This window comes from Macrobrachium rosenbergii, chromosome 29 (genome assembly GCF_040412425.1).
Source record: "Macrobrachium rosenbergii isolate ZJJX-2024 chromosome 29, ASM4041242v1, whole genome shotgun sequence".
In the NCBI taxonomy this organism is placed as follows: Eukaryota; Metazoa; Arthropoda; class Malacostraca; order Decapoda; family Palaemonidae; genus Macrobrachium; species Macrobrachium rosenbergii.
In genome coordinates, this window is record NC_089769.1 from 20,552,360 (window position 1) to 20,577,443 (window position 25,084).

General features: G+C 37.5%; 1 protein-coding gene across 14 annotated transcripts in view; it reads left to right on the top strand.

Moving 5' to 3' along the window:
* The first annotated feature begins 4,692 nt into the window (after window positions 1–4,692).
* mim (missing-in-metastasis) overlaps window positions 4,693–25,084 on the top strand; it is a 347,917-nt gene continuing 327,525 nt past the window's right edge. For 6 of the 14 annotated variants that reach the window (XM_067131216.1, XM_067131218.1, XM_067131217.1 and 3 more), the window contains exons 1-2: window positions 4,693–4,934; window positions 5,232–5,379. In XM_067131216.1, coding sequence (XP_066987317.1) covers window positions 4,708–4,934; window positions 5,232–5,379 — 375 coding nt within the window. In that variant the 5' untranslated portion in view covers window positions 4,693–4,707. Of the gene's footprint in view, window positions 4,935–5,231; window positions 5,380–16,202; window positions 16,565–25,084 lie in introns of those variants that run through there. The other 8 variants (XM_067131224.1, XM_067131223.1, XM_067131226.1 and 5 more) reach the window with 3 other exon arrangements.

Below are 25,084 nucleotides of genomic sequence, written 5' to 3' on the forward strand. Positions count from 1 at the left end.
GTCTACAGATGTTTTCCCAGATCCTCTGTGATATTTACCAGTACACATCAGCGTAAACACACACACACACACACACACACACACACATATATATATATATATATATATATATATATATATATATATATATATATATATATATATATATATATATATATATATATATATATATATATATATATATATATATATATATATATATATATATATATATATATATATATATATATATATATATATATATATATATATATATATATATAGAGAGAGTATTGCCTTTTCCCAAAGTTTCACTTTTGTTAAAATTAATGATGCTTTTCAGGTATGGGATTTCTTATTTATTGTTGCTGAGAGACCGAAAAAGTTTCCTTCTGCTCCATACATGTTCGATAACTTCTTGATCACTTCCACGCCAGTGTTATCATCTGGTTGTCGAGATCATGTAGGCCACATACAGCTTATATTCCTATCTCAAGCTTTGCATGGAATTTTTCATAAACACTTCATTGACATTTTGTCTTCTCTGTCAAACTCCACATCGCTTCTTGTGATCAGTCCTCATGTTACATGTCTTACCTTACGCCTCCCCTGTATACTAAATACAGTAATATTATTTCCCTAATTCTTAAAGGCAACCTTGTAACTTTTGCCCATAAGCAATGGGACATTATTCCTCTGTCTTGGCCATTCCTTTTCCTTACACACACACTGGACTGGAACTCGGTCACTGTTCTTTTCTGTGCTGCAGCATTAACTTGTAATCACTTGAACACCCGATGTCTTTCTATTCTTCAGCCTTTTAAGTCTAAAATTTTCACTAACTCCCTTTCATTCTTAGATTAGTTGCTTTACTTCTCATCTGCCCTCCACATTCAACAGCGAGAAAATATTTATAATTGTTTATTCTGCAGACAGCATATTCATTTAAACCTTCGACTTCACCTTCTAGAGACGAACGATTTGCCCAGATTTACCACTGAATTTGATTTTTGACTCGTCTTTTTTCGCTCTGCATCCTTCCTGTGCACAGTTTTCCCCCAATCTGTAGAAGTAGGCCATGGCATTCCCTGGCTCTGGCACTAGCAATAAATACCTTCCGGATTTCCGTCTCGAGACGATACTCGGAAGACATTCAGCCTCTCGCTGATTGGTGTCGCGTCAGTCATTTACGCTTTATTCCTATGCTCAGTCATTTTTCTATTCCGAGGATAATGGGATCTACTGGGGTTATTCGTTTGCAGGAACAGCCTGCAAAGTTTACTGGACGAATCTGTTTTGTGGATTTTATAACACCTGCAGAGGGAATGGGGAGGGGTTTATGTGGGACATGTCTCTTTCGGTCTATTCATCTGTTTGTCTGTCTCTCTGCCACGGTTTTGTTCACCCATAACTTGCATGGTTATGGTTAGTTTCAATATTTAGCAATAGTATGTTCTTGAGTCTTTGAAAATGTATACGTATTTTGAACATGTATTGTGTTCTGATAGGTTCATGTGCGTTAAATGTATTGCCAGCTGGTTTTCAAATCAAGTAATCTGTACTGGATCTTCTTCTTGTAGTTTATTAAGAAAAGACTCAGTTAACTTATGATTGTGTACAGTTACGTGTTCTAAATGACATAGTCTGCTGAGTAATAAACCATTAAAATCTTTCTGAGCTACTTGTCTCTTTCAGGACTCAAGAATGTAATTATTCAGTTGCAAATTCAGGAGAATACTGGTGATAGCTTGTAAGCGGAGCGGCCTCTTACACGCAAAGGGTAGGTCGAGAACTTAGTTATCCCCTCACCCCCTACACACACACGTGTATATATATATATATATATATATATATATATATATATATATATATATATATATATATATATATATATATATATATATATAAATAAAAGCAAGTGCCACGAAGAAAAAGTGAGGCAACGAAGTGATTGCTAGGCCTTTCGACACATGGTCCTTTACTAGGAGTCTGCTAGTAAAGGACCGTGTGTCGAAAGGCCTAGCAACTACTCCGTTGTTTCACTTTTCTTCGTGGCATTTGTCTTTATTTATACATTCATCACGTTCCATGTCTTCGTAAATCATTTATATATGTGTGGGTGTGTATTATTATTATTATTATTTTTATTAGAGAGAGAGCTAAAGATTCTCTTGTGCCAAATCATCTCTTCCCTTCGATTTCAGTACACTGTATTTACATGTCTGCATAATTGGTATTTTACCCAAAAATTTTTATAGTAACTTGAATATTGCCGTCAATTATGACTGGAGACTTATACTAAAAGTCTTGCGAACAATTCAAAGAAACGTATCCAAGTTTTTCAGGTCTCCATACGTCCGTAAGATTATCAGGGACGTTGTAAACTGCAGCTGTAAGTATATATCAATCCTTGAATTCGCACGAGCGTGCTCACTGACGCTAACGAGCTCAAAGGACAACTGTCAGTACATAGCAGAGCCTCGCCTTACTGACAAATAACGTACGATGAGAGCCAAACGCTGGCTTATTGACTTGCTCAGTTACTGACAGTTCTGTTCTCCCGTTTTGCTTTAATTTAGGATTGACATTTGTAACATTGCTCCACAGATGACCTCGTTTTGATTTGACCTCAACACTGCTTCATATCGGTTAAGTTACCGTTCAGTCATTTCTTTATCATATTTAACAAAACATTTTCTGTTAAATTAATTCACGCTTTTCATACAGTTCAGTGAATTCAGGTGTCGATGGCTTAGGTTTGTTTTTGGAATGGTTACCACCAGTAGATGCTCTCTCTCTCTCTCTCTCTCTCTCTCTCTCTCTCTCTCTCTCTCTCTCTCTCTCTCTCAACAAAGTGCTATTGGGAATCGACTGTTCCTTTTCGAGGAATAAGACGAATATGGGCGCTTGCAGCATGAATACAAAGGCATGAACGTTTGGTTTAGTGGAGACCGGAATGCGCTTATCGGGGGCAAAATGCATATCTCGTGTACCATATCTTAAAAGGATTTCACTTACAGAATATAACATCATACGTGATATCTTCATGACAGTGGCTTATAACGTATCTGGTTAGATAAGGGAAAGAATGAGTAAGCAGAGTGAAGTCGAACTTTAAAACTAGTGCAAAGGTGTGGCATGTTATCGTATGGAAATCAGTTACTGAATAGTCAGTGAACGTATTTAAAATTAATCAGTTCCAAGAGAAAGCTTTATCAGATCAAAACAAGTGGTTTAGTAAAGTAGTGAATACAAGTTTTGAAAACCTGTGGGTAGGTAGAGAATGTCAGTCGTTGTCATAGCGAGATATTTTATGAGGGAAGAATTCATAGCGTGACTGGAAATGGAGAATGGGGAAAAGTCAGTGAGAAACTGAAGGATTGATAGAGGTGAATAAGTGATTGAATGAAAAACATAGGAACACAAGATAAAACAAATGAGTTTTCTGATACAGCGTATAATGCTATTTGACACTCTCAGCCACGCCCGGTGGTGGCTTGTGTTGTTGGCATCTGTAGCGGTGCCAGACGCACGATTATGGCTAACTTTAACCTTAACTAAAATAAAAACTACTGAGACTACATGCCTGCAATTTGGTATGTTTGATGATTGGAGGGTGAATGATCAACATACCAATTTGCAGCCCTCTAGCCTCAGTAGTTTTTAACATCTGAGCGCGGACGGTAAAAGTGCAGACGGACAGACAAATAACCATCTCAACGGTTTTCTTTTACAGAAAACTAAAATAGTTGATGTTTTATGCGTTTGCATGCAGAAGTAGTATCTATTATCATCGATTAGACTGGAGGTCTCGCCGTATACAAATATTTAAAAGCAAGAGTTGGAAAAGTCTTTCGCTTAAGTATGCCACATTACACTACCCATGGGAAGAAAGGGCGTTGGGTCGGGTATGATACATGAAACATACGCTACCGGGGTCTAAGCGATGTCAGGCAGGGCAGCCGATCGAGACCACAGGTCTACCCCAAAGCCAAATCAAAAAGTCCTTCAAAAGAAGGCATCGTGCTTACCCCATACAAAAATGGGAAAAAAGCACGTTAAAAGAAGAAGAAGACGCTGAAAAGGAAAGAGGTGATATTCCCACCCGTCTGTTGGCAAAACAACTCCAGAACGGACGGTCGGAATTTGCAGCAGTTTAGTAAACACATTCATTGAAGTACTCAGTATTGATGATTAACTTTAGTTGGATAGTGATAATGACTGGTTATTGTATCTCCTTTTAAACAATTTCACCGATTGTGAGCCATGTAGAGGGATTTTTTCCAGTTAGACTTTATATTTAGTGTGTTTAATGAAAGGTACAGTGCATGGCTAGGTAGAGGCATAGGCATACACTCTCCTAAGAAAAAAGAAAATATATATATATGTATATATGCAGTATATATATATACATATATATATACACACATTTATTGTTATATATATTATTATTATTATTATTATTATTATTATTATTATTATTATTATATTATTATTATCTGTTCGGCCTCTTTGCCTTGTTCGAAATAGAATAAAATTTTTTCTAACATTAGAGCTGGGAAGTGTAGCTGCCTCTCGCAAGAGGCAAGGGAGCAGGAAGTAGCAGAAGTTGTTTTGAACGGATCCCAACCGTCAAAGGGGTAGGAATTTTAGCTTAGAGGGATATCAGACGGGATAGGTCTTGCTATGACCAACCTTAGATAGACTGTACCTTAAGCTCAGTTTTCTATGACCTTTTGTACTGGTGAGCCTTTGTCATTTTCCAGACGATACCTACGTCCAAGCCAAGTTGGCTTCTTGGAGGAGCCAAGACCAGTCGTGACCCAAGCTACCCCAAGCTCCAAAAACAGACCCAGAGTAGCGCCCGTTGAAGCAAGACGTTTTCCGAGCAGTCCACTTAAGCCCTTTTGTCTCTGTCCTTGCGAACGTGGGGGAAAGGACTGCTATTCCAGTGGGTCAGATTTCGACAGTTATACCCAGTTCTCTTTCCCTTCGACTGCAACTCTCATTTTTCGTGTTTCAGTTTTTTCCTCTCTTAAGCAGTCCCTGACTAGAAAATCCTAGTAAAACCACATCCCATTTATGAAGTAAAATACATTAAGTACAATTATTGTTGCCTAGTGGAATTGCATAAGTTATCCTCCATGGTGTTAAAATAATATTCTTGATCTAAGATTCATCCCTAGCAATTAATTAATGACCAGTGAGAGTTTCTGTAGTACAAGAGTGTTATCTAGATACTTCTCTTCCAGAACTGTGTATGCCTTGGACCTGGCCATCCTCTTGTTTGGAGAAGAGTTAGCATCCTTGGTGCCAAGAGCCTCAATTCATGCCATTGCAGTAATTTGCCCTATAGAAGCATCACAAGAGGCCCTGAGCCATTGCGTTATTCACAGTCCCGTAAGGAATCAGTTCACACTTTTATTTTACTTTGTTGAAACTAGTTGTTTTGAGTAATGTTGTTGATTTAATCCATGTGATCCAGAATAAATCTATATTCAGTAACTAGTCTCAACTGGCGACCTGATCTAATTATATTATTTATCTGTCTTTTTTTAAAGGTAACTTTTAGTAGCCTTAATTGACAGGATTACGTGGGTCTTAGGTAAAGCAAGGCTAGACAAATCCAAGATATTACAAATTAACTTAATTAGTAACAAACACACACATATATATATATATATAGTATATATATATACACACATATATACATATCATATACATACATATATATATATATATATATATTGTATATTTGAGAAATGTAACAATGGAACGGAGGGTATGATCTTGACCAGGTATGTTAGTACAGACATTTTCTAAAGGTATTCTTGAAACTGAATAAATAGTGAAATCAGTCAGTACCGTACTCTCTCTCTTTCAATTTCATCTTACTCTTAGTTGTATATATATATATATATATATATATATATATATATATATATATATATATATATATATATATATATATATATCTGTGTGTGTGTGTGGATGGGTGGGTGTGTACACAGAAGCCTGGCTTTTCATCACGTAATGTTGGTTGATATTTGATTAACCGAAAGTTTTATTTCTTTCCAACGACGAAGAGCTGGACTGTTGTCCCTCTTGTTCTACCATTTATTTATATATTAAATATAAGGAACTATTGATATCAGTAATATGACCTTAGTTTAATTCACTAATGTTTGCCTGATGTCCTAAAAATCATGTAGACTAGCTTTGCTCTCATATGATGGCGTCTGTCTTTGCCACTGACAGGTGTTACTAAACCTTTTTTTCTTTTAAACTGTGGCTTCCTTTGTGAAATCCATCATCAGTTTCTTGAAACCTTTGAACTTGCGTATCGAAAAAATATTTTTGATAGTGATTTGAACCATTGCATGTGTCCATCTACACAACTGCATACAGTAATTGTTTGGAGATTTATCTAACCGAATAAGCTCTCAGACGTATACAAATAACTAACCATTCTACTGACAGTGTTGCGAAAAATAGGGCAGAGAGACAAACCTGATTTTGAAAATGGAAAAAGTTGGGTAATTTTGAAGCCTTAAATTCATCAGTTATGAAGCGGAAAAACCGTTCATTCAATAAAACTATTAGTTGTAACAATTAAATGGGTCCCATGTGAAGGGCCAAATGTGGGCCGATAATAGGGTCCCCCAAAATAAGCCTGGAGATGATAATGTTTTGTATGAGCCGTCCGTTTATGGAACGCTGCTCTCTTATTTTTGTTTTTGCTTCCCTTCTTGCCAACATTGAATCAAGAATAGTCTGACCAAAATAGTAACGCTATCCTTACATTGCTGATTTTTTCTCTACAGTTACTACTTCGGTCATTGTTCCGTGAACCTCGTAGCTAAAATAACGCCCACCAGGTCGCTCGCTACATCCCACATTTTGGTGGCTTTTTGTCCCCTGCCACGGAGCTCTGGGAGTCTTGCCTACTTTTTTCCTGATCAATGTTTCGTTTACACCTTTTAAAAAGGGACAGTTTTCTTTGCCTTCGCTTTCAGACTGAGGGAATCTGTTCGTGCTATTTGCTGATTCCCACTATCTTGCTATAAGAGTCCCATCAATCACTTCGGTTAAGGTGCCATTTTCTATTTTTCATATCGTATTTTTTATTTTATTCAGAGCTAGACTTAATTACAAGATTAAATTATCAGTGTTGAAGGGATTCTCTTCACCCTTCCCCTCGAAAAAAAAAAAAATTAGAAAATTCGTTGGGTAGTTATAATGAAACGTTAGTCCAATGAGCAAAGTATTCTGAATGAACACCAATTTAATTAACTGCTGCGAATGTGAATGTAAATCTCTTTTCATGTATTGCTGACTCTCTCTCTCTCTCTCTCTCTCTCTCTCTCTCTCTCTCTCTCTCTCTCTCTCTCTCTCTCTCTCTCTCTCTCTCTGACAGTTCTTGTAACATAGACCAAACCAGGTCAGACGACACTCTTTAATGAAGATGTTGCATTATATCGTGTTTTGTTAAGATCAAGTTCACCTAAATTCTCGTCTTTGAAACAGCCGTATAAAAGGTTAAAACACTTTTGTTAGTTGCTTTTTTATTATTCAGCTGGGTTGTTTATTGTTACCTATACGTGTAAATATTTTTCGTTTCAGTATTTTTTCATGTTTTTAACCCAATAAGTCAAAAGGTGCAAACTGTTTGTTTGTAACCAAGCACAAAACTTTAATATATTTGAAAGGTCGCTCGCTGTCACTAAAACGGATTTATAATGGTACTGGTAATGTGTATTTGACTTCAAACTTCTCAATAAATTGTAGGATAATACTGTTGCTATTGTCATTTTTATAGATGTCATGGTGCAATAAACGTAATAATGAGATACAGAGAGAGAGAGAGAGAGATGTAAAATGGCGAGGTACCTAGGTAGGTCGAAATCTCCTGGGAACGACGGACGTCGAAGTGAAATGTTTCTAGACTTGACTCGCCAATTGCTCACGTGCTGCCTGACGTGATTCCCGTTCATGTTTACGTTTGTGTTGCGAACTCGAGCAGTCTTGATGGAATAATGCCAGGATTTTGATACCTGAGACAGACAGATTCTATGGTCACGTTGCAGAAGGTGTTGGGAAGTACACGAGGATAAACCGGTCTTCGATAGTTTTGCGTTTCAGTTCGTCTATGGGGCTCTTGTTTCGCCTCGTCTCTAGAAATGGGCATCAAGGACAGAACGCGAGAGAAAAAAAAATCGGTATCAGAGAATGAGGTTATTGGTGTTCCGTGTTCTGGGTGCACTGGGCGAGACTTTATGAATTTGACTGTTTTGCTTGACTTAAAACGTATTTGATGGAGCCGTTTAAAGAACTAGGTGCTTTTGTCACTTCTTCTCAGACACTAGAGACAAAGGAATAGACGAAGGGAAGACATTTGATAGAAACACCTGGAAAAATTCTCGTTAAAGACAGCGAACGACCGAGATTAAGCCGTGAATGAAAGAATTAAGGTACCAGAAGCCATTAACGGTTGACGAACATCAATAAAAATATGTGAATATACCGCAAGTCAATCAATCTTAATCTATTAGGGAAAGAGGCATCTCATTTAATCATTACTAGATGATAGAAAAGAAAAATTATCTCCCAAATGGCCTGAAATTTCAATAGAACACTCCTAATCGAACGAGTAATCTATCTCGACACCAGGTCAGCTGGTAAAAGTAATGTCATGCTTTCCTCGCTCTACTTCCACAGAGGAAATGAAGAAGAGGAGAGATTGAATCTAGCCAAACCATATCAGGTCTCGCCAACAACAGAGTCAGGATTGCGCAGTCTATAGTAACAGACACGTTTTAGAAACGTGACTGAGACGAGCACATTCATAATGATAATCGTTTTGGAAGGATTACTATTTTGACGTAAAGTGATGTTCTTTGTAGCCCGTCTCTTTAACTTTTGAAACCTTAGGTAATGGGGTACATATTGTTTTCTTTTTGGGTTAAGTCTTGATAAAAATAAAAAAAAACTTTAAAATCGGAGCTCTTGGTCTCCTTAGGTTTTTAGGAGCTGCTGATCTTAATAGTATATTAATCCTGGCTATTTTTTCCCATAATGCACTTGGATGTATCTTAGCGTTTTTGATTCATGAACATATACACTCACACACACGCACACATAATAAATGTAATATATATATATATATATACATATATATATATATATATATATATATATATATATATATATATATATATATACTCTATATATAGTTATATGGCATTGTTCAGTGATATTATCTTCTTATCAAGACTATATATAATCATATCTATACTTCTTTTTCTCTTATATATAGTCTTCTCAGGAATATTATAAATTTATTCACGTTTGTTTCCATCTACTCATAGTCGACGGACCGTTTCCTCGCTCATATATATACGTCTTCAGGACCAGCGGGCTTTCTACTAGAGTAAGTAAATGGAAAGATTATCTTCTTATCAAGAATGAATCAGTTTACTTTTTCTCTTCAGGCAGTCTTCTCAGGAATAGGGAAAATTTATTCACGTTTGTTTCCATCTACTCATAGTCGACGGACCGTTTCCTCGCTCATCGGCGACGTCTTCAGGACCAGCGGGCTTTCTACTAGAGTAAGTAAATGGAAAGAAGCGTGAATAATTTTTCCTTATTCCTGAGAAGCTTCCCTGAATAGGAAAAGAAGAATCATAGACTGATTCAAAGTCTTGATAAGAAGATAGGATGCGCAAACAATGCCATTGACTTTAATAGGAATTGCATAGAGAAGATATGCCCAAACATATATATATATATATATATATATATATATATATATATATATATATATATATATATATATATATATATATATATGTGTGTGTGTGTGTGTGTGTGTGTGTGTAAACATATATGTGTGGGCGTCTGTGCACGTGTATTGCAGAATAAAGAGCAAGCAGAGACACACTCCAGGGTAAACACCTTTTATGGTCGATGGAGTGAGTGTTTTGAAGGCTTGTTGAATTTAGAGGGCAGAAGCGAGGCAGAGCTGAATAATGGAAGAATGGAAGTGGTTCTTGCAAGGCGGGAAATGCCCATGAAAATGACTGGGGACGTTAGGAGGGCATTGAAGAGGTTGAAGTAAGGAAAGACACCTGCAGTTAGATGGATTGAATTGCAATTCATTTATCGCTACCACCATCCATCGACTACTGCTTCGAGGACGAATTCTGCGTTTAAAACAACCACATCATCAGCTTCTTAATATATCTACACAGGTTATTAAATCAGTTACGAACAGGTGCTGTGGTAGTGCAAAACTGCCATAGGAAGTACCAGTGGCTTGGGATAACAATTCACCACATCCCAAAGCAGGAGAGTACTAGTTGGAGGGTTGTGAACCCACTGGTGAGAGGAAATGCCACCTGCAAAGGTGAATGAGTCTCTTTCTCTGAAGGCAGCAACAATCACTCTTCTATTTCTATAGTGTTCCTGAAAATGACAAGTAAAGGATGTGCCGAGGCTTCTTCGACACAGTCGAGTTTTCTGCACAGCATATAATGCTGTATGAAATTCTCAGCCACGTCCCATGAAACTCAGCCGCGGCCCATGAAACTTTCAGCCACGGCCCGGTGGTGGCCTTTGTTGTTGGCACCTATACCGGTGCCAGACGCACGATCCATGGCTAATCTTAACCTTAAATAAGAGAAAAACTACTGAGGCTAGAGGGCCACAATTCGGTATGTTTGATGATTGGAGGGTGGATGATCAACATACCAATTTGCAGCCCTCTAGCGTTAGTAGTTTTTAAGATCTAAGGGCGGACAGAACAAGTGCGGATGGACAGACAAATAGCCATCTCAATAGTTTTCTTTTGCAGAAAACTAAAAGTGACATTCTCGTACTTCTGTATGGCGTAAAAATCACCACATGACTTTGATGTAGGGTTTGATAGCCCTGTACTCCGTACTTGTGTTGAAAAATGTAAAAAATTAATAAAAGAAACAGAAAAGAAGTAACTTTTGGAGCCATGCCATCTAATGGCAGAGGGCCTGTAGTAAGTTATTCCTAGGGTATAGTGAATTCGATATCGAATGATATTTCTGGTTTGAAGTTGGTGAATATAAAAGTCATGTGTGTATAAGTGACAAAAATTCATAATTTATCACTTCTTTCAAACTTATTAACCAGCTAACATGGCAGAGATGGGTTGATATGGAATGGAAGCACAGAGTTCGAATTCAGTCAGAGTGTGTACCTCAGAGTCGATATCAACTTATATATCTTTTTGACAGCCAGGTGGTTAGTCACTGTTTATTGTTATTTCCAAACCATTCCATGGTTCAATTCCTGGCCGGCACACATGCAGAATCACTTATGTTTATATATGTATATGTATGTATGTATGTATATTGTCACAGGCGCAGTTTTGGTGGTTGGGGGATGGCTCTAAACTATGCCTTTGGAAACGTCAGCTGACTAAGGGGGCCACGCTCCAGTATTAATCAAAAAAGGATTCAAGGTAAAACTTAGGGTGTCCACTTAAAACATTTAATTCATTAAAGGTATCAGGAGATAAAATATATACAAGAGCTATCAATAGAGCTCCGTGGCACTATCAAAATTACTGTACTAAATGACAATCATCAAACAAGAATGACACTACTGCAAGCTATGTATCTATGCCTGAATAGGCTAACACACTTTGTAGAAGGGGAATAGGATCCTTAGACAGTACAAGATGGAGTACTGTAGGAAAAACGATGTTCACAATGGGAATCCGGAGATCTTGACTGGTTATGGCACATGCAAGTTGCAAGATGTCACTGTTGATATATAGGAGATTTCACACAACAGGTTACTCGCAACACAGATCTGCAATGCAGGGGATGTTGTAACATACGAGGGAATCATGAATGAGAACTGGATTGGATACATAAGCAAAAATGAAAAACAGACAACAAAACACTGCTCCTTAACACTGAACTCTTAACTCTGCCTTTGAAGCATAAATAAGCCTAACACTGGTATTCCAGTACTTATAAACAAATACACCACAGTCAAAATCATGAGAAATCTCTGAGGGAGAATTCAAAAGGGAATGGATAGGAAAACAGATGGAAAAATCAAGTAAAAGGCATAAATGGTGAGGCTGAAACAATTTCCAATCACTTTACCTTGGTCCGTGAACAAGACTTGAGTAGATCAGAGCCATTTTCCCCAAGCAGGAATAACCATGGAAGCAGCATCTCCTACAGTTCCCCACCATAGAGGAATCAGATGAGAAATTAAAGGGCACTTTGGGATCACAGTCATCAGCGCTCAGGGTCCAAGGTGGTTTGGTAAGGACCATCTTCAGAGTGACAGCATCATAGAGACGTCTAGTGGAGACTCGCTCGATCAGCGTCCCTGTCCAACAGGATACGCTGCAGTGAGACATCGTAAAATACACTGGCAAAGGATGTCCCGTCGCAGCCAGTATTTATACCACATCGGCGTCGACGGTGGTCGTGTTTTGACAGTTCCTCCTTAATGAGGTCATCTATTGTTCTCTTCTCAGGGCACGCGGATAATCTCGGCAGGTACCTGAAAGGTCGTTGAGTGCTGGCCAGTAAAAGGTTCGAGGGATAGAGATAACAATAGTGAGATGATTAGACTTGAGAGGCGAGTTATGAGGGCGGAGATGCAGTTGTGGGACAGGCCAGGAAGTGACCCGCAGTAGTGGTTGCAGGTAGCAAGGTGGGAATAAGAATTTCCCCTCGAATAGATCTCAGGGAAATTGACTGGGGACTGTTTAACAATATGTGGAGGGTGTGAAGCCTCAAAAGGATTTTCTGTAATTTGATAAAGGTTATTAACTGCCCCCTTGGGTGGCGATTATCAGATTTGGCAAGGTGCTTTGTAATTACTTGGAGAACGTTTGCAAATTACCTGCCCATCTGACATCTGGGCGATCATAAGGGATAATGGATGGCGTGGGAGAAACGTCAGTTAACTTCACACAAACATCTTGTTGTTCTTTAACATTTTACTTTAATTCGTATCTCAATATTAATATGGAAAAAGCATAAAACAAACGGTCAAGGACGTTTGTAACAATATATTATACATATGTATGTATTCAGTTGTATTCCACACAGGAAAATGAAAGGTGTCTTGGTTAGAATACGCCCAACAGTTTCGTCCTCCAGTGGACCTCTTCTTGGAGCGTTTGTCAAGAAAGAGAAAAAGGATGCAACGTATGTAGCCAAGAAAGGCCTAAAATCTTACATATGAAATACCGTTACCAGAAACTAGCAGTTTGAACTAAAAACATTCAACAGTAAAATAATACAATAAAATAAGAATAGTAGTTGAACAAATGAAAAATACCAAAATATCAAATGAGGTAATATTATATTGTCCGGTCCATTTGAAACAGCATAACACTAAGTACATATTAAGAAACATATATTATATGATACTTAATGGATAACAGTAGGCTATCCATTTTGTACTGACGTCTCATGATATGTAAAATAAAAGGATGTGCTTTTTATATAAACCAGGCGATAAATTAAAATATTTTCCTTTGCTGTGAACGATGCAAGCTGTCTCTATCAAATTTCTTTCAATAAAACCTGTGCTCTTAAATAAAATCTTTGACCCGAGCCAGTCAGTTGGTAAATTACACATACTGCTGTGAGCACAGAAAGCATTGCTTGTATTGTTTGTTCTTATATTATATTTATGATTTAAAATGAGTTTTTCGAGTGCTTTCCCAGATCGTCTATATAAAAACTACCGCACTTGCAGGGTATCTTATAAATGAGTCCTTCATTGCCTATTACGAATTAAAGTTCTACCAATGGTGCTAGGGTGTGAAAAAGTTGCACTAAAACCAAGTAACCTTAGGGGCAGACTTTGGACTCGAATGTGGGATGGTATGGGTAAGATATAAAATTCAGTTTTCTGTTTTTCTCTTTATACAAGTAAAATGTTTTTCTTGCTTATGAATGTATCTTGCTAATCAGTATCTTCTAACTTAGAATTATTTTGAATACCAACTTTATATGTATAATTTCTAAAATTAGAATATTTTATTTTAAATGTCATGAGATGTCAGGACAAAATGGATAGCCTAATGTTATCCATTAACTATCATATAATATACGTTTCTTAATATGTACTTAGTGTTATGCTGTTTCAAATGGACCGGACATATTACCTCATTTGATATTTTGGTATTTTCATTTGTTCAACTACTATTCTTGTTTTATTGTATTATTTTACTGTTGAATGTTTTTAGTTCGAACTGCTAGTTTCTGGTAACGGTATTTCATATGTTTCAGATTTTAGGCTTTTCTTGGCTACACACATTGTAACCTTTTTCTCTTTCCTTAATAAACGCTCTAAGAAGAGGTCCATTGGAGCACGAAACTGTTGGGCATATTCTAACCAAAACATCTTTCATTTTCCTATGTTGAATACAACTGAATAACATATCTTCGTGTCTAAGAAGATTACTAGTATTATATGTATATATATATATATATATATATATATATATATATATATATATATATATATATATATATATATATATATATATATATATATATATATATATATATATATATATATAAATTATATATGTGTGTGTGTGTGGTGAATGTGGAAATGTGTTGGGGGTTTGGCGCACTTCTGGTGAGCCGTCTGTACAGAAATATGAAATAGCTGGCATTCAGAAAACTTTCTATACAGGGAGCTCATCCACGATTCTGTAGTTTTAAATTTGAATGTGGTGGCAGTAATTATCGTCCTCTCTTTACCAGTGGGCTTCAGCCTGTTGAGGGAAACAACTGATTTTAAAGTGGGAAAAAAGATTATTATCTTGACTGGACGAATCATGTATCAGTGACGAGGTTGTGGTAGCTCAGTTTCTGATAGTCGAAACCTGAGGTGGGATTTTTTTGTTTCTGTTTTGTTTGTTGTCACAGGCTGTTGAGAAGAACCACATCTGCTTTCTTCTCTTGATGTTTCAAGCAGGCCTGTTTTACATTTTCAGTTGTTCTTATTTAAGTTATGCTTAAACATTCATCCGAGGTTTTGTGTGCTGCTTTGGAAAACTATTTTGAAGAGTGTTAGAATAACAAGTTATATCTGTTTCCAATGTTACTATGTAGGTGTTTTGGTTTAATTCAGTGAATGTCACTTCGAATTGTCCTAAGATTCCTTTACTCTCCATTTCCACATTCGTGATTTCATTGTCATCCTTCACTCATTGACTGTTGTAATCATTCAGACTGTGCTTGCCTGTGTAAGAAGCCTAAAAGGCTATTAACATGCAAAACAGGCTTCCGCAGAATAGTCAGGAACTAACAAAATTATAAACCAACCAACTATAATTTATTCAACCAAACAACGTCGGTCAGAAGAATGAAGAGCGCCAGCTTCCATAGCACAGCCATGAAGGTCATTCCACAGCTTTGCAGTAGGTCATGAGACCTCGTGGTCTGGCACTGGGCAATTAGTGAGCTCTTGTTGTAGAATGGAAATGGCTTTATGCCAGCACGGGCTCTTGCTCCTGAGACATCGTGTTGTCCAAACCGAAAATTACTGTACAGGTAATTTTGCTTTTTGTTGTTAAGTGTATTGCATTAAGGCTGTCGCTTTCTTTTCAGTATGTACGGTACAGTAGTTAACTGTGGTTATTCTCTACAAATGTTAGTTAATTTACAGAGTATAACTCATATGACAAATTGGGCATCAGTTGGACCTAATTATGTAGCATGTTCTAAAAACTTGAATGTTTTTATTGCTGATGGTACTTTTAAATATTTCTGACATCCCTAAAATTATTCGAAATATGATCTTAAAAACTCTCATAATGCAAGTAGAATGCTTAGTTTGGTCCCTCTGGTCACTTTTCATTACTCACCTATGTTCATCAACTGATCCTTTTGCAAGCAACAATTATCACAAACATTTGACGTGCTTAACGTTGTTTACTTGACGGCTTGTTATAGTCCCTTGTGTTCGCTCTTGCTCTGAAACACATGCTTGTCATATTACAGACTCAGTGATCTACGAGTGCTATGCAGTTTTAACATTTTATCTTCTGCGACATTCAGTTTGTTATTTTGACACAAATTGTATTTCGGTGTACAACAGTGTGCGTTCGCCAGGTAGACGTCTGGCAGTGGCGCAGCCAAATCACACTGTGGGACGGCCCCGGGACCCGTGGGATGGACCCCCAACCCAAGCCGGATAGTAAGAGGCAGCGATTCGAGAATCGAGCTGCGAATTCAGTTGAAGAGCGGTAGTCGATCGTGGTGGGTCGTTGCGTTGTTTGGGGAATGTATGTGAAAGAATCTCAGTAAAACCTAGCGAATTTGTAGGATTAATTTGTGCTACAAGAGATATTTGTTCAAAACCTTCCAGTAGTTCCTCTGGGAACAGAGTGGTTCAGTGTGTTTCGGGGGCAATGGGTTTTCCAGGGGTGTAGGCCTAAATGTGAACTAAATTACAAGGTTCGATCTTTGCGAAAATGGATGTGATAGGCCTGGCGACGATGGATAGGGATTGTTCAGCCCTTGCTGGACTTTTCCAGATGATCATCAATGATATGAAGGTAAGGATGATTCCCTAAATGAATGAAAAGAACAGTTGCCAATTTAGGCGATTGGTGAAGATGTTTTAGATAGGCCTAGGCTGTTTGGCTCAGGGTCTCTAGAGCATGATTGCGGTTATTACCGCGATAAAAAAATTGCCCCTTTCCCTCGTACACACACACACACACACACACACACACACACACACACACATATATATATATATATATATATATATATATATATATATTGATTCAACTGTCTTAAATTGTATCCAATAGCGTATTTTGATCTCGCCGTTACATATGTTAGCCTAGGCATTGTTGCATGAAATGTGTAATTCATTTTAGTAATATAAAGAAGCATTTAGTTTGTTGATTTTTCATACGATAACCTGACGTTTCCCTCCAAAAACCAATTTTTTAATATTTTATTTATTTTTCATCTTCCAACTTACCTCAATTGACAATATTTGCCAACTTAGTGAAGGAGGACCCCCCCTTTTTTTTTTTTTTTAACATTCAAAATGTTTTGACACGATAATAGGCCGCTTTTGTTAAACTAGTTCTAGGATCCCAAGAGCCACTTGAAAAAATATTTGATTCTTTTAACACATATTAGGTTTTGTTTTATGTATTTGCATTATTGTGTGATAGCCAAGCCTAAACCCAGTTTGTTGTTTGACTGATAATTTGTTGGTATGAGCGTAACTGTTGTTGGATTGTCTGCTTAAAGTTTACTAGCATTCTTTTTGGTAATTTTATGTCGACCTTTACCTTAGTTGTAGAAAGTTAGATGTCTATTTGCAACGTCATGCTTTATTCTAGTTTTTATTCTCTTCGAACATGAGTAGACTGATTTATAGAATATTGTGTGTATTGTCGAGTTTTTGAGAAACTCGTCGCTACTTGAATCCATCTAGTGTATGTATTTATTGCCAATATATAATTTTTTTTTTCGGAAGAATGGTCTATTTCATATTTCTATTATGCCTTTGATACCTGCCAAGTTGCTCCAGTTTTTTACAGCATGCACGATTTATAATATGACGAGGGAAGAGATTTACCTGTTTTCATTGTCATTTCTATACCGACAGCCCAGATTAAAGTTGTTTTAAATCAGGCCGATTTTTGTTGATATGTACTATTTTTTAATGTACAAGAATCGCGACTTTATTATTTTTTTAGACTTTTAAGTTTTAAGAGAATTGGAAGATTCTCGCTTACTAGGGTCCTCGTGTAATCGAATTTGGTTTGATGGACCACTAATATCCAGGCCTTTAAAAGGCCGAGGGGCAAGCGTGTAATAAGTGTTAGGCCTAAGTAAGCGGCCATGGGTTGCTAGGATACAAGCAATATTGATTTCTGGTCCTGGCAGGTGGAAACACTCCTCCCTTGTATGTTGTCCCAACTCCTTCCATCCTCCAATACAGCTTCGGCTCCTATGCATAACCACAACGCCTACAGCGTATCGGTTGTTAATGCTTTGTTGTTCGGTGTTCGTATTCGACTGTGCTGTATTGAGTTTGATCCCCCTTAGCTTTTATTATTTTCTCAGAGATTGATGATTTCGGGTTGTCGTAAGTGTTGTTTTGCTTTTGATGTAGATTCATTTGAACACTAATTACTTGAGGTGCCAGTTGGAATATTTGTTTTATCAAAACAGAATACTGTAGGTTTCCCATAGATGTTGGAAATTCGCTAAGTCCTTAATTTTCTATGTTGTGGGCGTGGCCATAGAAAGCATGTGAGGCGTTCCGTGTAGTGGTTGTCAGGTAGTTTGAGTTGTAGGCTAATACTTTTTATCCACCGGAAATTTCATGTCAAGGAATGTATTGTGTATTTGTAGTAAACTGCAGACGAAACATAAAGGTCATGCCTTATCTTTGTAATGTGTTTGAATGAATCATAATTGCATGTATAGGCTACATTGAATTGTGTGTGTTTTTAGACAAGTGGACAACAGTGGTCTTAATGATACATATATATATATATATATATATATATATATATATATATATATATATATATATATATATATATATGTTACAATTGTATATTATAATTTGGATAGGTTAGGATAAGTTTCTGTCTAGCCCTTTCTGTATGATGCTCTGTTATTGTTTACTCTTTACAGCTTGTGAATAATTGGCGATTTTTGTATCGTCCTTGTGGTAGTTTATTCATCCATGGATTGCATCTATTACAATAATATATGTCTGTGGGCTCGATGACAGTTCACTGGAATTTACTCTGTAGTCATAATACAGAAAGGTGGTTTTAAGTATTAACACTTCTTGATGTGTTTCTAACCGAAGAGCTATCCCCACCTCCTCCACCATCCATCTTTGCATACACGTAAACAGACGTGTTTCATATGTATAACCGTCAACTGGTAATTAAATGGCCGATATGAATTTCTTGGATGTTTTGTTGAACAGACTAATAGCACACATACAAACTCAGAGAGAGAGAGAGAGAGAGAATGTGCTTATGGAGAGTCCTGTTGTAATGAGGGAGGGGAGAGACTCAGTCTGTCTTATATATCGATCGTTTGAAGTGAGCGAGCGAACGAGCGTCCAAGCAGCTGACACATACTGTTCACATACATGTCACTCTCCTACATCAGCACGCGAAAGCTCCTCCCAGTTCCTAGACGAACGAATAAATTTTAGACACCATTATCACAGGTACAGGCCGTCATATTTTGTAGACGCGTATGATCATTTATCTGAGTGGTGATCAATTCATGGTTATGTAAGAGGTTTTTGGTTGGCATAGTGAGGTCGATATGGTCTGGGGAGGCATCTTTTTTTTCCGTTATGGCGTCATTCGCACGGGGATTGTTTGTTTACGGAACCCAGAGTTCATGCCATTAAGCTGTAGTTTTACTTGAATCGGGACTGAATCAAGATTTGCATTGTTATCTCATGTAGCGGAAGCGTCTTATAAGATTTGCAAGGTGTAAACTTATTTGGTAGTATGTTAATATCACAGTTGAGCATTTGAATTCATTTCTGGTGATAAATAAAAAAAAATATGCTGGTCTTTGAGGGGCACATGTTAAACCAAGCGAGGCCCTTACACGTAATTATATATTTTTTATTAGATTAGTCTATAGTTCTGTAACGATAGATTAATCTAATAAAGATATATCATATATACAGTATATATATAAAACTTCAGACTACATAAAAAATTCAATCTGGTCCCCTAAAATCATTACTGTATGTACAGTTGTATATCGGCACTTCGATCCTTAAAAAAAAAAAAAAAATAGCGAAAGCAGTCGGTATGAGACCCTGATTGCCACATCCAGATCAATATCGTAGTTATCATGCGATCTCTGACTCATGGCAAACATTTAGTTCGTCTGCTATGAATTTGAGTAGATCATGTGCGAGGTTGAATGTTTGTACATTTTACCATATATCGATTAATGGGAAACATGTTAGCAGTAATCAGTAGTTTTTAGGCATGCAGGCCATGCCAGTCTCTCTCTCTCTCTCTCTCTCTCTCTCTCTCTCTCTCTCTCTCTCTCTCTCTCTCTCTCTCTCTCAGAAATTTTTGTTTCAGTGAAGTTTTTCAGGCTGGGCTTGAAATTCCAACATCTGGTTGGTTAGTGATCAAGTTGACTTAACAATACCTGGTATATCCACTATAGCGTTCACCCCTTGTGCTCGAAATGTTGAATGTTTTGAAAATATGGGTTCCGATTTCTTAGAGACTGGTCTCAGAGAAAACTTTCATGATGCCAGGTTTTATTCCGTTCCCCCATTTTTTTTATATATCAATTTCGTTGACTTCTCACCTTCAGATTGTATTCATGGTATAGGCTATATATTTTGACTTGACAAAGGCACGATCCCAAACTTTTTTATCAACGAATTTTCTTTTATGTTGGTTTTTTGTGGCAGAAATTTAAATTTCCAGGAGTTCATTGATGAAGAGGATCTCCTGTTTTTATGAAGCATTGAAAAACAAATGTTTTGGCAAAATGACATAGTTTTGGCAAACCGCAGGATATATTATTATTATCTTTTCTGTAAAGGCGAAGTAGTCTAACTAAATTCTTTTAACACTAAGTGCGGTTTAATCGAAGTAGCCTATTATTTGATTGGATGCTAGGCACGTTTCTTTGCCGAGGAGAATCTTGGCTATTTGCAATGATCGTGGATAGTTGCACAACATCATGGCGACTCGAAAGTTTTAATATGATGCATTGAAAAAGCTGGATGGGAACTTTATCTGCGGATGTGTGATTGTGTGTTATATTGCGTATCGCAGGTAGCATAAAGTGTGCATTTAGAGAGGTACGTATGAGAAAGAAGCGTAGCGAAACGTTTGGACTCAAATTTCAGATAAGTTTCTCGTATACCCCCATCTCTCTCTCTCTCTCTCTCTCTCTCTCTCTCTCTCTCTCTCTCTCTCTCTCTCTCTCTCTCTCTCTCTCTCCAGCCTGCCTGCCTGCCTACCTTTCTGGAACATCGACTATGTATAGTTGCAAACCTGCCTAGATGATCTTGCATCATTTGTGTGAAATTGGGGTGTCTCCTTACGTTCCAGGATCGCCTTGATGATTAAGAACTTCGTTAACTAAAATTCCTATGGGAAGAGAAGTTCGTGCAATGAAGTTGAACCTAATCAGAGAAAGTAGAATGCCCGGAACCAGAGTAGGGTGGAGACGGTGTTTCCTGATGAGAAAGGGGTAGTGCTTATCTATCCCATTTCATGTAGAGTATTTTGAATCCCTGAAAAGTCCTTATCTGTGTGTTTATGGGGCCATATATGATAGTTCATTCAAGGAGAGAATGCTAGGTATTTAAGCACTTAGTGATACAAAAGGTGGAAGGGCTTTGTGTGCCGGTATGGGAAGGACATGGTGTGTGCTAGCAAGCTATGATGTGTTGAGCTAGGATGGGGTACGAAGGTTTGATCAAGGATTTCATGGGTTATTTGAGTACGACATGTAGAAAGGTTAGTAAGTGAATATGATCCAGAAATGGAAAAGAATAAAATATTTTTTGAGAAACTGAATCTGTGCCAGCTGGGTATGCAGAACATGGAAAGGTGGTTAGTTCAGGGGATTTAAATGTAAAGGTAGGATACAGAAAGAGATGCGACAGTTGACAGGTATGGAGTTCTTGAAGTAAATGGGAATGGCTTAATTTTCCGGGATGTGTTATTTTCAAAGAAGAATGTTATAAGTATACTTAGTAAAAGGAAAATAGGAAAGAGGAGAGTTTTCTAGTGGATGTTAATCTATGCTAGATGGAAGAATTAGTAGATGGATGTAATGGTAACAAGGGAGTGGGTTGAGGCATGTGTAATCACTATCTAGTTGAAGTATATAAAAATTAAGGTTCAAGTTGGGGATGAACGGGTAGAATTGTGGCTGCAAATTAAGATCACTTTAGCTTGAGAAGTTAGTGAGAAGACCATTAAGAGGAAAACGAATGAACTGTAGGTAAGTGTTTTACCTGTGGGGGTAGGAGTAGAAGAGTCTGTAAGAAACCGAGATGGAATGCCCATTGGTACAAGAGAGCAGGTGGGATGAGAAAATCTTTGTTCTTGTATAAGTGTATTGGAAGAGGATAGGGTAGTCAAGAGTGAGTGAGAACAAGGAAGAAAGTAAATAGTGAAGTAGTGACGATATCCTACTAGGTCAGTGAGTACTGGATTGTACCATATATTGAAATTAATTGAAAAGCAGAAGTGAATGATGCTAGAGTGAAGGAGAATTGTTAGGACGGGGAAGTTAGAAGTCAGTTACGAGGCTGGAGAATGGAAAGATGCTAGATTTTGATTGGATTACAAACGAGATGCTGCAATATCCTAGTGTTAGCATGATTGCGAGGTTGACCAGGGTTTATAAGGTATGTCTGGTTGAGGTAGGCTAAAACTTCTGAAGGCGTATGGTAAATAATTGTTGCATTGTTTTAAATGTTAAGATGATAAAGGTGACAGTAGGAATTCTATGGCGAGGGACATACCGTAACATTAATTGATTAGGAAAGTGAAAGAGACAGTAAGATTGGCAGTGAAGTAAAAGGCGAGCTTATTGAAGGAATAGTGTGTGTGTATCAAGTGTGCGTCATGAAACAATTGTGTAAGTTTTTTTTTTTTATTTTGTAAAAATAGGCTTGTAGGCTATGTGGATATAACCACAAGAACTTCGAAAAAGCTTAAAATAGACAATATGAAGGGTGTTGAGCATGTGTGGAAAAGAAGGTAAGTTGCTGAATTATGGAAGTGAATAAGTATGTTAGAATGTGTGGATGGTAGACTAATGAGATTCTGCACAGCATGATATGGTTTTAGTTTTTTTGCTGAGTACTTTTCTTGATTATTAAGATCATTGGCAGGAATTTTTTTTCTTGCAATAACTATTACCTAATCCAGTAGGGAAGGTGGTTGTTAGTTTTATTTTATATACAGCGTTGAAGAAATATTCCATAGTCGAAACTCCAAGTTCAAGTAAAAAACCTCCCGTTTAAAAACTCTTGTTTTAATTAGAAGCGATCGGTACGGTGAATGAGTAAGGGCTGTATGACATTTTGTTGCATCGTATCTAACCAGTTTTGATAGAACTTAGCTTTTTGTAAGTCATACTTTACCATTTTTACAAAGGTTATTAGATGATGCCATTCTCCAAAGAACAGGGCCGTTGGAACTTGACCCTGCTTAGAAGTGAGATTACTGTACTAAATGATCACGTGTTGCAAGGGAAACATTCCTGCCAATATAATCTTTATATAATCTAGAAAAGTATTCCCTAAAACTTTAGATATCTTGAGCGAATATATACAAATATTAACGTATTACCCTTACCAAAATTGTATCGCTAACTAAAATTAGGCTATATCTTACTTTGCACCAGCTGCGACGTCCCAAGGTACAGCCCTTCGGAATAACCTATTTCCGTCTCGGAAAACATAAATCCTAGAATGACTTCGAGGGCTCATCACGTTACAGCCGAACTGTTCAGTTCGGTTATTTATCCCATTGCCAGCCGCAAAGGTCACTGCTGCCGCATTCATGAGGGATAGCCTATGGGGTATAAGTGCTCTCTCTCTCTCTCTCTCTCTCTCTCTCTCGTGCAAGGACCGGATTGCTTGTATTTTGTCCTGTTTGTGAGCATTTCACGAATGCGTCAATGTAAGATATTGAGTATTTTGAATACCAGTGTGTAAGTTCTCATGGTTCCCACCACTCCGTAATGAAATTGCTTGGCCCAGTATCTGAATCGTGAGCTTTCCAGCACTGGCAAATAAAGCAACGTGTTCCACTCGAGTTCGTCATAATAGTTATTTTGCAATCGAACGGTATCAGTTTGTTGCAAGTCATCGTTCGGCAGTTTGAGATCACGTGGATTATGGAGATTGCAAAATCTAATTTCAGGCCGATTGTATTTTCACCGTCGAAACGTGACAGCACCAATATTGAATTGAATTTGGTGAACTGAAGCAGATACGTTTCCTGTATGCGTTTTTAGCTTGCTTTCACGCCATGTGAGGAGAGAGAGAGAGAGAGAGAGAGAGAGAGAGAGAGAGAGAGAGAGAGAGATGAAAATGGCATTGCGTTTGTTGGAGGTGGCTGGTGATGTTTCTATGTAAATGTTTGGAGTTGCAAGGCCATGTTTGGGAAGCTGAAAGATGTTCTACATGTTATACCCCCTAGATCGAGTAGGGTAAGAAATTGAGGTTTGCTACCAAAGCCACCAGGTTAGTTGTAATTATTCTTTCATATAAAAGCAGATTTTTGCATTTACTTTTTTTTCAGCAAAAATATTAACATTACTTATGGTCTAAGCCCTTTGAGGGTAATCTTTTTAACACATCAACATAACATTTCTCCCATATTGTCTTTAAACACATCCCCCTTCATGTTATAGTAGTCACTTCGTTGCATTTAGCTAGCCTACTTGAACAGCCTGTGAGGTTGTGATGCCAGAATGATTAACCAATCAATCGGTTCTCTTGAATAGGCTGTTCACATGTACTTTCCCCTTTTTGGTCCGGCCACAACCTTCCCATGTTAATGGCCTCGCTTGTGTGGCAAAACCTTATAGCTATACATTGAGCCCTGTACATTTCTCTCTGCATTACTGGTATTAATCACGTTCATGTAATCAAAGCCTGTATTCTTGTAGCGTAAAGAAAACTAAAGGCAGGAACTTTCCTTGCAGTATTATGCCATATGTGGTAAATGCAAAGGAGTGTCTAAACATGTCCCGCTCTACTAATTCCTGTTCACATGTTAACCATTTAACTATAGTGTTTTATTTTTTTCGTCATTTCGAACTATTATTTTTATGCGTACACCCTAGTTAACAGCCCATTTAAGAAAATCACTGCCGTTTTCCTTGGTGTGCACCTACCGATAAAATTTTTAACATTTTTTTCACTAGGGAATTCAAAACTCGGATTCATGAACGAAAGCAGTAAGCGGAACTTTCTTACTGTTAAACCGGCGTGGGAATGGCGGCGCACTGCTCTAAGTCGAAAATCTGAACGTGGTCCATTCTGTGGGATATAAGGC